The sequence below is a fragment of the Monomorium pharaonis genome, chromosome 2 (genome assembly GCF_013373865.1).
Source record: "Monomorium pharaonis isolate MP-MQ-018 chromosome 2, ASM1337386v2, whole genome shotgun sequence".
In the NCBI taxonomy this organism is placed as follows: domain Eukaryota; kingdom Metazoa; phylum Arthropoda; class Insecta; order Hymenoptera; family Formicidae; genus Monomorium; species Monomorium pharaonis.
In genome coordinates this window covers 23,707,618-23,722,629 of record NC_050468.1, presented here as the reverse complement: position 1 = coordinate 23,722,629, position 15,012 = coordinate 23,707,618, and the positions used below count along the sequence as shown (strand labels likewise).

The 15,012-nt window shown below is 36.4% G+C and overlaps 2 protein-coding genes across 2 annotated transcripts; one reads left to right on the top strand and one right to left on the bottom strand.

The window, feature by feature from the left end:
• Positions 1 to 405: 405 nt before the first annotated feature.
• On the top strand, positions 406 to 10,576 carry LOC105828510 (monocarboxylate transporter 14). The gene is made up of 5 exons (XM_012666868.3): positions 406 to 556; positions 4,802 to 5,014; positions 5,718 to 5,844; positions 6,346 to 6,525; positions 7,199 to 10,576. The coding sequence occupies exons 1-5, from the start codon at positions 406 to 408 to the stop codon at positions 8,439 to 8,441; spliced, it is 1,914 nt and encodes a 637-aa protein (XP_012522322.1). The 3' UTR covers positions 8,442 to 10,576.
• Positions 10,577 to 10,857: 281 nt separating this feature from the next.
• LOC105828511 (NADH dehydrogenase [ubiquinone] iron-sulfur protein 3, mitochondrial) lies at positions 10,858 to 13,191 on the bottom strand. Its single transcript, XM_012666871.3, has 5 exons — positions 12,925 to 13,191; positions 12,770 to 12,853; positions 12,310 to 12,557; positions 11,951 to 12,196; positions 10,858 to 11,183 (listed from the first exon to the last, which is right to left on the bottom strand). The coding sequence occupies exons 1-5, from the start codon at positions 12,986 to 12,988 to the stop codon at positions 11,031 to 11,033; spliced, it is 795 nt and encodes a 264-aa protein (XP_012522325.1). The 5' UTR covers positions 12,989 to 13,191; the 3' UTR covers positions 10,858 to 11,030.
• Positions 13,192 to 15,012: the final 1,821 nt, after the last annotated feature.

The window sequence follows — 15,012 nt, the reverse complement described above, 5'->3', positions numbered from 1 at the left end:
CGCGTGCGACGAGCGATAAAGAGCTCGCGTCCTGGAGAAAGGGGAGGGGAGCAGATAGACATCACCACAGGGAAGAAGCCAGGGAAGAGGAAAGCGGGACGACTATTGCCCTTACCTTCCGTCTCTCTCCCTCTTTATTTCGTCATCTCTAATTCTCCCTCTCCCGTTTTCCATTTATCTGTTTGCCGCTTTCACGCTCCCGTGTTGATCCCGTAGTACACGCGCGCACGCATCCGATATATTTATATTTAATTCTCCCGTGGCTACAATCGGCCCCCTGCATTTTTATCTCTCTCTCTCACTCTTTTTCTCTCCGAGCCCGTGTGTAGACACGGCCGCGTGTGTGTCATTTAGTGGTGTACATATATATATGATACGCGCGCGCGCGCGTGCGATTAAAGGTCGATGACGATGCAACGGGTTCAAGATCAGGACAATGGGATCAACATCAAGTTCGGCCCGGGCAAACCACCCCGGAAGGGCGACTACAGGCTGGTGTCGCAGAGCCCCGATAGCAGCAGCGAGCACCATCGCAATGGGATCAACAATAAGTCAGGTGAGAGGATGAGAGAGACAGCTGAGATATTTTAACGTGTCCGGAAGAAGCGGCTCGTTCGCTCTGCCCGATGCGCGATGGACTAATTTGTCAGAAAAACCAGGAAGTCGTTTATCTTTCGGTCTATCCTCGGATGCGCGATCGGATTCCGCGATATCTTTGCGTGAATCATCGTCATTTCGGAGCTCGTTTCGAAGTTCGTTCGAGGATTTATTGAAAATTTGTATCAAAAGTCCGTTGAAATTATGATTTCAATGTATGTAAACAGCGTGCTGAAAGAGACTCACAGAAAGAGGGAAAATACGCCGTGTCGTCGTGAATGTTGTTGTAAACGACGTGAGAATTACAGGATGGAATGTGGGATTCACAAAGGAAACGGCAGAAATGCTCGCTTTCGTCGTTTCAAGCGTGGCTTTCTATCCTCTTTTTATCTTTCGGATACGTAACGATTTTTGCTAACGCCAGCTGGTGTTGTTGATAACCCTCGGCGCGGTTTAGAGGCATGTTGTTCTTCCGCTTAGACATTTGCGCGTTTTTTTTCGTGATTTTTCTAAACAAAGTTTAAACTTTTTATATTCGAGTTTACGCGCGTATTACACGCGATGACTTTTTCTTTAATATATTGCATTTTATTCCATGAAATATGTGTGAAATATGTATATAATAATGCAACATTTTATTTTAACAAAATTATATTCATGATTATATTATTATATTTATTATAATTACGTAATTAAATTCTGTTTTAATTAAATTATAATGTAATTAAATTATAATTATAATATAATTTAATTATATTATATATAATAATAATAATTTAATTGTATATAATAAAATAAATTTTACTATTTCGTGAATAAGTTAATTTACTTATTTTAAAACATTTCTTTAATTGTCAAACAAAAGAAGCTCAGCTCAAAATATTTAGATCTAAAATATGCATCAGAAATAATACAGAATAATTCTTGAAATGGTTCGTACCTTTTATTTCCTCTCTTATCACGATACGACTTGAATTATCTGTCTGCTACTATCATTATCTCTTAATATTATACTATCATTATCTTTATTTTTTTTGTCGCGCTGCACCTACAATTTTTTTCACACATAAGGATAATTTTACGCGCTCTTTTTTGCCATTCTTAAGTTCTATCTTCGGAATCATGTGTTTGTAATCGATTGTTATAGATAGAACTTTTATAAATAGAAGGGTTGAATAAAAAATTGGCCCAAGAGCCAAGACGTTAAAATGAGTGAGTTTAAAACTGATGTGATGATTAAAACGAGTCATATTTGTCAACATAGGCGTTGTGTGACAAAATCTTTTAGCTTTAGTTTAATCACTATGTTTGTTTATTTATATAACACTTTATACGTTTGAAAAAACTGCGATTCGTAATAATTTAAGTATCAAACGTACAAATAAGCTTAGAAAATTCGTGGAAGAGTAAATTTGTATATAAATACAAACATATCATACAAAATTAGTTATAAAAGTTTGACTTTTTTTTCATTCTATTTTCCCGATATATCTGACAAATAATAAAAAAACTTTTTAAGGATTATATTTTATTATATTTTATTTTGTATTCAAGAAACGTATCGAATTTGATTGGAATTTAGTTTATTATTAAAACCCAAATGCATACATTAATATGAACATTGCTTATTTTGAAACCGAGCTAATCAGTCATAAAAATGGATTAATTGTGAAAAATGAATGCAATTATTTTGTTAACTTATATTAAAATAATAAATTTTGACACACATAATAAAAATAACTATTTAATTCAAGGAATTGATTTAACTTCGATTTTTTAATATTTAACAGTGTTAATTGACCAATAATTTTATACAATAAAATATAAATAAAGGAAAAAGAATTTATATCGGCGACTTGTTGTGATAAAACAAAACCTAAACCTTGTAATGAAAGAATTAGGAACAATCCTCTTTGTGTAAGAAAAGGAAGAGGAAACCCTGTCAAAAATACGAAGACTCTAAATTAAAAGAAACTCGATCGTCTAATTGAATTCCTGTCGCGCGATCGTTTTTTAATTCGTCCGCGTATGAAAAAGCGAATGGGATTGTAACGTCACAACAATTTCCGCGTGTGCGAGGTGGCTGCTTGCATCGCAATGTTGCATACCAATGAATGCTGCGCTCTTTGTCGGCGAACGTCGGGAGAAATTGCAGAACTTTCCTTTGTTCACGCGCGCGTACTTGCATACGTATGTATTATACGCGCACGTTGACGATCGCCGTCCACTTTGCTCTTCTTTGGCCCCTAGAATGAACCGCGTGACCTTTACTTCGTATTCGGCGCGTGTTATTTACATGATTACACGACGATGTTGACGTTCGTTCTACGAGCGCTTGCCCCAGCTTTTCTATCATATGTACACGTGTCAGCATAGTCGAACGTGTTCAGCCGGTTTCACTCGCGTAACCGAAATATGAGGAAGTCCCGTACCGTTTCATTAGCATACTAATTACCGTCTCGTTATCGGTGACTCTCCGCGTTTCGCCTCCCACAGTATACACAACGAATGGAACACGTCACCCGTCATTACCTACTTCTTACAATTATAGTTAACGGCCTAATAGCCGTCAGTCTTCCCGCGAATCGATTATACAAGATTAACAATGTACAAACCGCGCTAATTTCTTACTTAGTATTTTGTTTGCCAAGCCGCGTGCCGAGCAAAACAAGACTCTCGAGTTAAACAGTCGGAAATTGAAGGAATTCCCGCTGTTTCTCACTTCGTTGTTTTCTTTCGAAGGAATCAGCGACCTTACTTTACTTATCGAATAGAGCATGTGGCATTTGATACAAACATATACGTGTTTCACGAAAGAATTAAAATGTTTCCGAAGAGAGATTATCCAATTTACTTTTCGTATTATTTTTCTATTATCTATAACCGTTGCGAAACTACAAAGTCCAGAAATTATAAACTATTGTCTGCGTTAACCGAATGAACTTTGGAATATCGATCTTGTTGACAAAAAAGATTTCTTAACTACTTGACCCCCATGCTTCTCGATAAAAAAAAACTAATTTTAAATTTAAAGCTAATGAAGGAAAAAGTACGTACTGCGCGCGTAAAGGTTAACGATGTTCTGTGATATAACAGGGTGTTTATTACTGGGAAAATCTAGTATTTTCAGGGAATGGATTTTTTTTGTGTTTGGAAATTACGAATCTTTACAGAATTTTATTGTATAATATCCGAAGACATTTTTAAAATTGTATTTTTAAATTTAAATTGTTTTTTCTTGGTAATGCAAAATCGATTAACAAAAAATACGTCCGTGTACATTCTGTCTTGTAACTCGCGAGTTTTTATGGAAAAAAATACTGATAATACATATAGAAGACTAGACGTCCTTTTAAATTGACGTTGCGTATTTAATCAGCTTTCCAATTTTGTACTTCCGGTAGGCTAGATTCGTCTTGTTGCAGACAGATTATTATGTACCATTTAGTTTGTATTATTTATCTTTTTAGTACTATCTTAAATTTAACATTCTAACTCGAATGACTTTTTGTTACATATTATTAATAAAACATTAAAAGGTATAATGAAATAAATTTCATTTAGCTACATTAAATAGCTTTCTAATTTTACCTTGAATTTTAAGTAAAATTCATGGAAAATCCGAGAATTTTTTTATAAATAAATGTATAGTTTATATAAACAAAGATTTTTAGAAAAAATGATTTCTAATCTATTAACATAATACAAAAACTTGGTAAAATTTTGAGAATAAATTTATAATTAAAATAGGCATTCTCCTGGATATTTTTTAATTATATAGTTTTTCAAAATATCTTTCTAAAATAGCATTGAGTCTTATAGGAGATTTTTGTTATTTAATTGTATTTAATTGTAAACAAAAGAATTTTGGTACACTATATTCGTACGACTAGAGTTTAAAGAACATTTTGCAATAAAAAAATGAAGTTTCACCATCATTTTCACATAAGAATATGTTGACGAACTGTACAATTTTCTTAAAATATAACGCGTCATATTAATGAAAACGCGGTAATGACGACGATAATGGCGACTTAATGAAGTCGATTAGTAAAACCACGTGTAATTCGAATTGTTCATTATATATTGTGTACAAGAAAGCAATGGCCGAAAGCTCCTGTATTAAGACACAAAAAGTCGCGTGACTTCCCTTGACCTTTCTAAGCATAAGAAATTCTGAGGGATCTCTATCTTTTTGTTACAGAGAAAGACGAGGAAACGGAGGAGGAGTTAGTCCCACCGGATGGAGGCTGGGGATGGCTGGTACTCTTGGCTGCTGTCATGGTCAACCTTCTTATCCCCGGCACCATCAAGTCCTTCGGGGTATTGTTCGTCGAATTCCTCGACGTGTTTGACGCGTCACCGGCGGCAGCTGCATGGATACCGTCACTTTGTTACTTCCTGTACAGCTCATTGGGTAAGAAAAAGACAGGCTGCGTCGTTTATTTCGAGGTCGTGGGTCCATGCGAGCTTTTTTTTTAGATATCTCTCTCGAATCGAAGGTTTTTTGTTTTTCTGCAACTTGCCCCAGTTTCCGCGCTTACATAAACCGCGATTAAATATTTAGGCGTGTCTCTCACTCCGTGTGTTTGCCGTGCCTTATCGGAACGTCGAAACTCCAAGCCATGTGTTTACACGTCAGTTCGATTACAGTTTTCATGATATCTTTATGAAAGAAATCTCCGGAGTTATTGGAGCAAACGTTAACTTTCACATTACGTCACGATGCACACGCAGGCTGTAATAATTGCACTCTTGTAAGGGAAAAAAGGAAAAATGATGAATTCCGAGAAATATCTGCGGGCTTAATTGCATATTGTTTGCGCGATGTGTTTGCGCGCTTTTTCTCGGATTAGATTATGAATCACACTGATGAATTTGAGCATACAAAATTGGGAATTAGTTTGTTTTATTTTTGTGCGTGTTGTATTTGAGAATCTGGACACACCCTTTCGCAGAAACGGAAAATGATAATCATGATAATACGAGTTTAACGATAAAAAAAATATTCGAAGAATGAAGGATATAATACCTCTATAAGATAACGTATATTTCTTTACTTAATGGTTAAGCAAACATCGCTGTTAATTGTATTCTTCAATAATATTTTACCGTTTCAGGTCCACTCTCTAGTGTACTTTCGGTCAAATATTCGTATCGTACGGTAACTTTAATAGGGGGGACGTTTGCTGCGGCGGGGATGATGCTGAGCTATTTCGCGGACTCTGTGGCCTTTCTGTGCGTTAGGTATGTATTTTTTTCTTTTAATAGAAAATAGAGACCTTAATCATTATCTTGCGCAACGAATATTCACAAAAGCAATTATTATCATATCGCCTAAGAAGATTGACATTCTCCTAGATTTCAATAAAAGCAAGACTTGTTAAAGCAAATAATTTCTTTTTTGTATTTAGTTTCATTCTGTAATAAGGTAGAATTAAACTGCAACAATTTTTCCAAAGAGATTACAAGCAAAATTGCAGAATTAAAAAGGTAAAATGTAAATGTCCAGATAAATTTATTCGTCATTAATAAAGATAACCAATATTAAGAAGTATATTAAAAAATATATATTAAAATATACGAAATGTAACAAAAAAAGTGCGCAATACATTGTCTTTTTTGAAGTACTTTTCAAATACATTTGTTACGTAATATATCATTACTAATGTTATCATTGTTTATATTATCATCATTATTTAAAAAAACGTACATAAATATTTCTTATGCAATTCCTTCTGCTTCCAGTTATGGTGTATTCGTAGGTACGGGTGCTGGATTAGCATTTCCTCCGACTGTATATATCGTGACATCCTATTTTGTACGGCTACGAGGACTTGCTAACGGGCTCTGTATATCCGGCAGTGCGTTAGGTTCAATATTTCTTCCGCCCGTTTTGGGCTTTCTTCTACGAGAATACGGTTACAGGTAAATCTACATTTAACTGTTCGACAAGAAATTTAAAATTTTTTGTGATGTCATGTGTATTTTTTGAAAATTTTTTTAATGACGTATCATGTAAAAATTTTGAAAAAATGTAAATTAAAAAATAACGTTTCAGATGCTATTTAAGATGTAATAGTACTTTTGTTTACTTTCAAATTTGATTTATTTTATCTACAAGTATTAATACTAGCTTTTATCTCAGTTAATTATAAGTTTGACAAGTTTATAATTTAACGAACTTAATAAATTTAATAAATTATCAATTATTAATTTAAATCCATTTAATATAATAAATTTAATCACATTAAATTGTAATAATGTATGGTTTTTTATGTGCATAATAAAAAATAAGGGGAGAGAGAGAGAGAGAGAGAGAGAGAGAGAGAGAGAGAGAGAGAGAGAGAGAGAGAGAGAGAGAGAGAGAGAGAGAGAGAGAGAGAGAGAGAGAGATGAGAAGATAAATATAGTTAATTTCATATTTATCGAAAACTGATAAACGCTGAGTAACAAATAAAATTACTGTGAGGACAGTAAGAACCTATTTATAATTTTGCGATCGGTTACTACTTATAACATAGTAATTATTGTTTTCATTGTTAATTTCTTCAGCAATAATAATCTGTAAAACTAATCGACACATAATTTATGTTCATAGAGGTGCAGTGTTAATAATGGGTGCTGTCACACTGAATGTCTGGGCGAGTGCGTTTTTGTACCATCCAGTGGAATGGCATCTGGTGCCAGCTCGGCATCCGGACGATAGCGATGTGCACGACAATGGAGAGAGCATGTCGGTGACCGTCACCAGCAGCCCCGAGCAAGCGACGGGCAACAGCCAGCTGGCGTCGCTAAGCAACTCAACTAGCAATGACAAGGCTGCGCCGATCGTCCCCAAGAGCGCGTCAAGCGTCGCCCTGGAGTATTATAAGAATACGCCGGTGCAAGCCCGCACGCGGAAGATCAGCGCGCCCGTCGGGCGCGAAATCAGCGGGCAAATGCACAGCACGCCGACGTTGCACACCGTGCCGGAGCGCGGCGGTGCCATGGTCGATTCCAGCAGATCCGCCAGGATGGCGAGGTCACCGTTGCACTCACCCAGCACGTCGTCTTTCAATTACATCAGCACACCGTATCACGGCAGCACATTGTCGGTTCTGCATCCGGAACGTGCGTCCACGTTGACGCTGAACGCCATCTCCAACACGTTCAGCAGAAAGTCGACGACAGTGGAACAGAAACAGCACGGTGAGCATGCCGAGAAGGATCAACCGAATAAATTCTTCGACCTTAGTCTGCTCAAGGATCCCATCTACCTCGTCATCCTCATTTCCAACTCTACCAATGCCATCAGTTACACCAACTTCGTCATCCTGCTGCCGGCCTACGCTATCTCTCTAGGCTTCGACAATTGGGACGCGTCGCTGTTATTGTCGATCGTTTCCATGCTGGATCTGGTAGGCCGTATCGGCGGTTCTGCTCTTTCCGACATCAAGATCATGCCTAAGCATTGGTACTTCATCGGCGGCCTGCTCGCCTCCGGAATTTCCCTGGCCATCTTGCCCACTTCTGACACGTATATCATGCTAGCCGTTTATTGCTCCTTCTTCGGTCTGGCATCCGGCATTTACGTCGGCATCACCGCCGTTATTATGGCCGATATGCTGGGCACGGAGAAGCTCACATCATCCTACGGCATTTCGTTGTTCGTCAACGGTGTCATTCAATTGGTGGGCCCGCCGATTTGCGGCATAGTGTTCGAGCAGATCGGTAGCTACGGACCAATCTTTAGTATACTAGGTATCATTTTGGTGTTCGGCGCGTCTCTCTGGAGTATAGTGCCGTTTATCCGGAGAAGGCGGGCGGCGTTGAAGGAGCCCGCAAAAATAGACAAAGTATAATAGACCAAATAAACAAAGTAAAGTATAAACACGTCTGTTTTCGTCGTTAGTACTTGAAAATTTCGTAGCTTTTTTCGTTTTACATTTTCGAATTCGAATTTTGAGACAATCGTGGATATAAGTATACCCGAATAAGAGAGAAAGCTATCCCGAATTCGAATTAAAAAATGTAAAACTATGAAAAAGAAATTAAACCGTCGAGTCGCGTGTGACTCGATATTTTACGGAGACACATGAGCTTAAATTGCGCGGTCGCCTAAAAGCGGCTATGCAAGTAGCGTATATTTAAGTGTATATGCGAAAGAGAGAGAAAGAGTGAGAAAAAGTGGCCGAATATTATAATTATAATATATTAAACTGTGATGTTAGTACGAGTGTCGTGTATTGAAGTTTTCGGATCGAGCGAGTTACAGAGAAAGGAACCATTGTAATTTTCGCTTAGTCCGGTAACTTTACACACGAGTCTGCGATGATTAATTATTGAATAATTATTGACTATAGTAATTATAATTAATCGTCAAAGCGGTAAATGTGGAAAAATCTTATTATATATCAAGCATTTTTGTATTTCTATCATCTTGAGTAATTACTGGTACGCTTGTATGTAATTGATTCATACAAAACGTTAGTCTCAGAAACGAAAACGTATTTTGTTCTATACTGTCGTTACATTTCTCAAGAGCGAATCGAATGATGAAAGTGATTTATTGTAAAGATATGCCACATTAATTTGCACTTTATTGCGCGTGTACAGAGAGTGAAGTAATTCTGTTATTTATTTCATGATGTGAAATGGAATGCTGCATATGCGGTTTTATAATCTAAAAAATCTAGAGTAGAAATTCATTTAATGATACGTTTATCTCTTCAAAACAGGTAAAGGCAATCGATTTCATTTTAAATAAGATCCAATATTAAAACAAAAAATTGAAAATAAAAATCTGGAGATGGATTTTTGCATAACGCGGAAGAAAATAAAGGGAAATGGGCGATTCTGATTAATTGAATCCCTTACATGCATTATGCAAAAGTCTGTGCTTCCACTCTAACGCACAAAGATTAACGAAACGCATTTAAAACAAGTACTTATGATGAAGTGACAAGAAGTACTTAAAGCAATACTTAATATAACAAAAATGAAAAAGATTTATGAATAATGAGTTTTTGCATATTTAAGAATGGAGATGATAAAACATATCTATATTATTGTGGTCTTTCAAAAATATACAAGAGATCAAATATCGTTTTAAGTTACAAAAAAGTAACAGAAATAACTTCACTCTGTGTAATATTAGGTTCCAATTTGATTACGTTTACCGCCAAATGTACGCCATTGCACCGGCGATGAAATATCGCACAATGCAATCTTTTTACGCGTTTTAGTCCATCTTTATAAAACGTATTACTTAGATAGATATTTCGAGATAAGAATTTTTGAGAAACACGTAAACGCGTCCTTCCTTGAAAACGAAAAGAAAATCTCTTGCCTTATATCCAAAAAAAACTTGCCCTCTCTCTGAAAGTCAAATTTTCTCACTGGCATGAAGACTAAAATCTTATTTTATTCGAGTACTTATTGGAAGAAATGGCGATCGTGATTAATGCTAGTTGTATCAGAATGAAGATGCGATGGAATAATTTAGCGCATGTACCAATGTCGCCTCTAATAGGCCTATGACAAAGTATACCGTCACACTGTAGACATAGTGTCTCCTAAAGACTCGATCGTACGTAAACGCTAGTTTAATACTAGAATGACCGGAGGTTCTACTTATAAGGAACCGTCGTCTTAATTACTGGAGAAAAGAAATAAGAAATCGCTTTTGAGCGATTCAAGAGGCTGCCCTTTCTTTTAATTAAAAATAGATAATCGAAAGGAATCGCAACAAGTACAAGACTTGTGACCGTATAAGCAGGACATGTCCGGCGAAATATACGCCTTTCTAGCATTGCCGTCTTATGGCGCTCGAAAGGTATTCGAATCGAACTTGTGTTCCAGGCTCTTTCAAAATCCGCCGGAAATAATGCCTTATGAGTAGATCGTAAGTAGTTTGTAAGCGTGTAATATATATAAAAAATATATTATGTTTATATAACTCTATACAAATACACAAAATAAAAAAATATTTCAGAATAGTTTATTCGCATTTTTCCTATTAATTCGTTACGTATTTAAAATGAATTATTTCAATCCTCTTTTTTTTTCACGCGGACTATTCGGATTTGTATATTTGTTATATATTTTTTAAATTGAATTATGATTCTATTTACATTTTACAAATAAAAGTGAAATATATTGAATAAATTCGAAATTAATAAGACAGCATAAAATCAGCAATTTTTTGAAAATAACATTAAAGATAAACGATAGGAGAATAGATAAAAATAACTTAAATTTTGTAGTTTAGACTAGACGTTTTGAAATAAATACAATTATAACATTTATTCTTTGTATTTCTAAAACATGCCTGGATTAGGCACTCAAAGGTGGTTAACAAGAAAAAAGGATATTTGTCAATGTATATTACACTTGATCAATGTATGTATACTTGCTTGCTCGAACAACGACTATGATCTGAGTGAGAACAATTATTTTTCCTTTGAAATAGTTTCAGCAGCCGGTGCAGCGTCTCGGAAGTTGGGAAACTGTTCCCATGGGGCGGCTAATTCAAATTTACGAAATTCCTGGGTCAATTCTAATGGTTCAATCACTATTCTTTTACATTCGTCGTCATAGCGCACCTAAAACATGAAAATAATTGTTTATTTAACATGATAAATGCAGAAACATTAAATTTAATATTTTATATTAATTTTAGATACTTAAATATAATTTTTAGATGGTTTTATATACATATTTTAGTGTACTGATAAAATTAACGCATGGAAATATGGAACAAATTTTGAATGTAGGAGAAGCCTTGGAATTGCATATTCTGTGATGAAGACAAAAAATTATAAAACACTACGTGACAAAATGTCCAAAAGCAAAGAATTTGTTTATAGAACTAGGTAATGCTGAGAAAAGATGAGACATTTAGATAGAAATAAGAGGTAAGGTAAAGGAAAGTGTGGTAAGTATTTGATAAATGCAATGTAGAGAGATAAATACAGAATAGAACTGTGTTAGTTTGAAGAGGGAAAAGATAGAATAAAGAATTTGCAAAAGAGAAAAATGTACAAAGGTATAAATATAAATGCATATAAAGTATCAATGTAAAAATGTATAGATATAGAAAACAGATAGCATTAGATTTAAAAGGATGGCTGGATAGATGGATAAAAGTGGTAGAAAATTTGATAAACCCAGTCTCCTTGGAGGCTTTCTGTACGCTAAAGAGAATAAAATTATTAGTCAGGAATTAAAAATTGTTTACATACAATTTATCCTATAATTTATTCTATAATTATACAGAAATATCAATTGTTTAAAATTTTCTCAAGTCTAAAAGATCTTTAGATATAGATTAAGGGATAAAATAATTTGAAGTTTTGTTGTAACTAATTACCTCAACATATCCGCTGAGTGGAAAATCTTTTCTTAATGGGTGCCCTTCAAAGCCATAATCTGTAAGAATTCTACGAAGATCAGGATGATTCGAGAAAAATACACCAAACATATCCCATATCTCTCGCTCATACCAATCAGCAGCTTTGAAAATGCTATAGATGGAGTCAACTGGCGTTAATTCATCAGTATATGTTTTAACTCTAATACGTGAATTGTATCGCAATGATAGTAGATTGTAGACAAGCTGTAATAATAAATACACAACGTGATAGTACATAAAATCTTATTGTATTTATGTTGTGTTTGTAAAATTTTTATAAAATATTTATAAGGATATGTTGTCATAAGTAAACCTACCTCAAATCTGTGCAATCTACTGGGCACATCTACAGCGGTAATATCTGACAGATTAACAAACTGTGTATTATGATGATCTTTTAAAAATGTAAATGTAGGGATGATGCCATCAGGGGCGATTAATAATTCCAGTTCATCACCAGCAGCCAGCTGTACTTGTTGTATGTATTTGGGTAGACATTCATGTATGTAACGGCCAAAATTTACTAGCTGGTCAACATTAACATGACTGGGTTTCCGTACTGTAGCTGCAAGAATATTTGAATAACATAATATAATTTTATTAAACACTTTATATATACATACTGCGTGTATACAGAATATTTCAGAATTACTTCTTTCGTTGACAAAAATTACAATAAAACCTAATAATCTATCAGATTAATATAATAAACTTTTTTCAAAGTAACATGATAAACTTTTTTATAAACATTAAGTTACAAAGAAACATTGTACGTACGACGTGTTTCAGTTTTCTCGGTTTTTTCGATACCAGCTGTTGTGGTATTGCATCTTATCGATAACGGGGAAGCGAGAGCATAACCTGTCAAACAAATACATACATTATTATATAATTCGATAGAAACGTTTCTTCTGTGATCGACATTCCATTACATTTTGGCACAGCGGCTGGTAAACTCAGTGACAGTCTCCACCAGTTTCTCAATATTGACGTCATTTCTCTAAAGAATATTTTAATCACGATTGTATAGCTTTTTTGCGGAATACATAGGACGCGTTTAGCGATTTTAATAGTTCAATGAGTGATCGGTGGACACAATGAAAACTGTGATTATTATTTAGTTACTACAGTTACACACGTATGGGAAGGTTAGGACATCAAATGTCGGCTATCATACGTAATTACCGACCTTACACTATTACCAGAGAGGAACCAGAGCCGCCAGAGCGCTCATCGCGTCGTTTTAGGTGCTAGGTGTTTTCATCCATCAACGCCTCTATGTGTACAGAATGTGCACATTAAACTATGTAGTCAAATATCTATGAATCCCGTAGGTAATATGTATGACTTTTTGGGTCTCTTCTATGCTATGTCCACGTTTATTTGGTTCTGTTTCATGCTATACCCATAAATTTTACAATCATATGCATTCATATTTTAAATGTTTTATGCAAATGTACATAATCGTGTTCTATAAATGTGTAATACCACATATACATGATATAAATTCAATTAATTGATTTGATAAAAATTCACTCACCGATTGCTGTCGCTGCTCATGCTGCTACTGCTACATTCCTTTTCCGGAATACCGAGTCGCTCCATGGATGCCGCTTTCTGCTGACATCATCCTACTATTCTCGAACCGCACATTAATAACGATTGCCCGATACTTTATTCGGCACTCCCGATATTACGGATAATATATTACACACGAGTAAAACGTAAACCGCGCGCAAGAATTTCACTTGGCGCGACCGTTACATTTGAAAAAATACATGAAAGGACGGCTCGTCTGATTGCGTCTGATTGGCGGCGAAAATCAACATGGCACGAAAGTGACGTCACGTAACTTTGTGGAAACGCAGGCCGAGAAAAGCGATGAGAAAATCGTTTGAATGAAAATTTCGCGCCGAGATACAACGAACGGAGACAAATTCGTTTCGAGAATTTCGTATGCTCGCACGACGACTATAGTAGCACTTCACTTAACTGGCATTTGCGATATTCTACCAAACGTATTCTTTTCGAGCAAACACTTAGCTTGCTCGAACACACACGCGAACACTTCACTCGAAACCTAAGGCAAACACACGACGCCGCACTTTACACATGAATACGACTGCTATGTACGATCTCACATATATGGCTCGTGTATCGTTTGCTAGTACGACGGCACTCTCAACACAACACCGTACCTGCACAACACCGCACAATTCAATTCTGAACACGCGAGACACGCATGGAGTCGACAGAACGTCTGACTGGCGCTGCTGAAGTGGCGTACGTGATTGGAGCGCGGAGCAACGGAGCAACATGGCGGCAGCGGCGCAGGCGCGGCGAGTGGCGCCGACTAGCGCCGAGTACCGCCGAGTCTGCCTTGGGGCTCGATTCTTGAATTCATTCGCAAGAGAAACGTATACGCAAATACTCGCTCTAACAGAAAGTTGTAAGTTTATTGGTTAATAGCCATACGATAGCCAATAAATTTCTAACTTTTCTGTAAGAACAGAATTTGCGAATACGTTTCTCTTGCGAATAAATTCAAGAATCGAGCCCTTGGTTTGTTCGCGTCGCCATGCTCCGACATGCTCCTACTCACTCCAACGCATTCTAATAGGTTGGCGTCATCGGAATCAACGTATTGGAGTGCGTTGGGGTGAATAGAAGCATGTTGGGGCATGTGACGCGAACAAACCACCTGACAGCAGTCACGTACGCCACTCCAGCGCCGGTCGGACGTTCTGTTGACTCCGGCGTGTCTCGCGTATTCATTTGTGCGCAGGTACGGTGTTGAGTGGTTTTGAGAATGCCGTAGCGCTAACAGACGAGCCGTCCTTTTCACGTATTTTTTCAAATGTAACGGTCGCGCCAAGTGAAATCCTCGCGCGCGGTTTACGTTTTATTCGTGTGTGATATATTATCCGTAATATCGGGAGTGCCGAATAAAGTATCGGGCGATCGTTATTAATGTGTGGTTCGAGAATAGCAGGATGATGTCAGCAGAAAGCGGCATCCAT

Excerpts from the sequence above, each read along its gene's own strand:
- LOC105828510 (XM_012666868.3), top strand. The coding sequence starts at position 406 with ATGACGATGCAACGGGTTCAAGATCAGGACAATGGGATCAACATCAAG. Across the intron at positions 5,845-6,345 it reads GTGGCCTTTCTGTGCGTTAG|TTATGGTGTATTCGTAGGTA; the intron begins GTATGTATTTTT and ends TTCTGCTTCCAG. Across the intron at positions 6,526-7,198 it reads CTACGAGAATACGGTTACAG|AGGTGCAGTGTTAATAATGG; the intron begins GTAAATCTACAT and ends TTATGTTCATAG.
- LOC105828511 (XM_012666871.3), bottom strand. The coding sequence starts at position 12,988 with ATGACGTCAATATTGAGAAACTGGTGGAGACTGTCACTGAGTTTACCA. Across the intron at positions 12,854-12,924 it reads ACCAGCCGCTGTGCCAAAAT|GTTATGCTCTCGCTTCCCCG; the intron begins GTAATGGAATGT and ends TTTGTTTGACAG. Across the intron at positions 11,184-11,950 it reads CACTCAGCGGATATGTTGAG|GTGCGCTATGACGACGAATG; the intron begins GTAATTAGTTAC and ends TTCATGTTTTAG.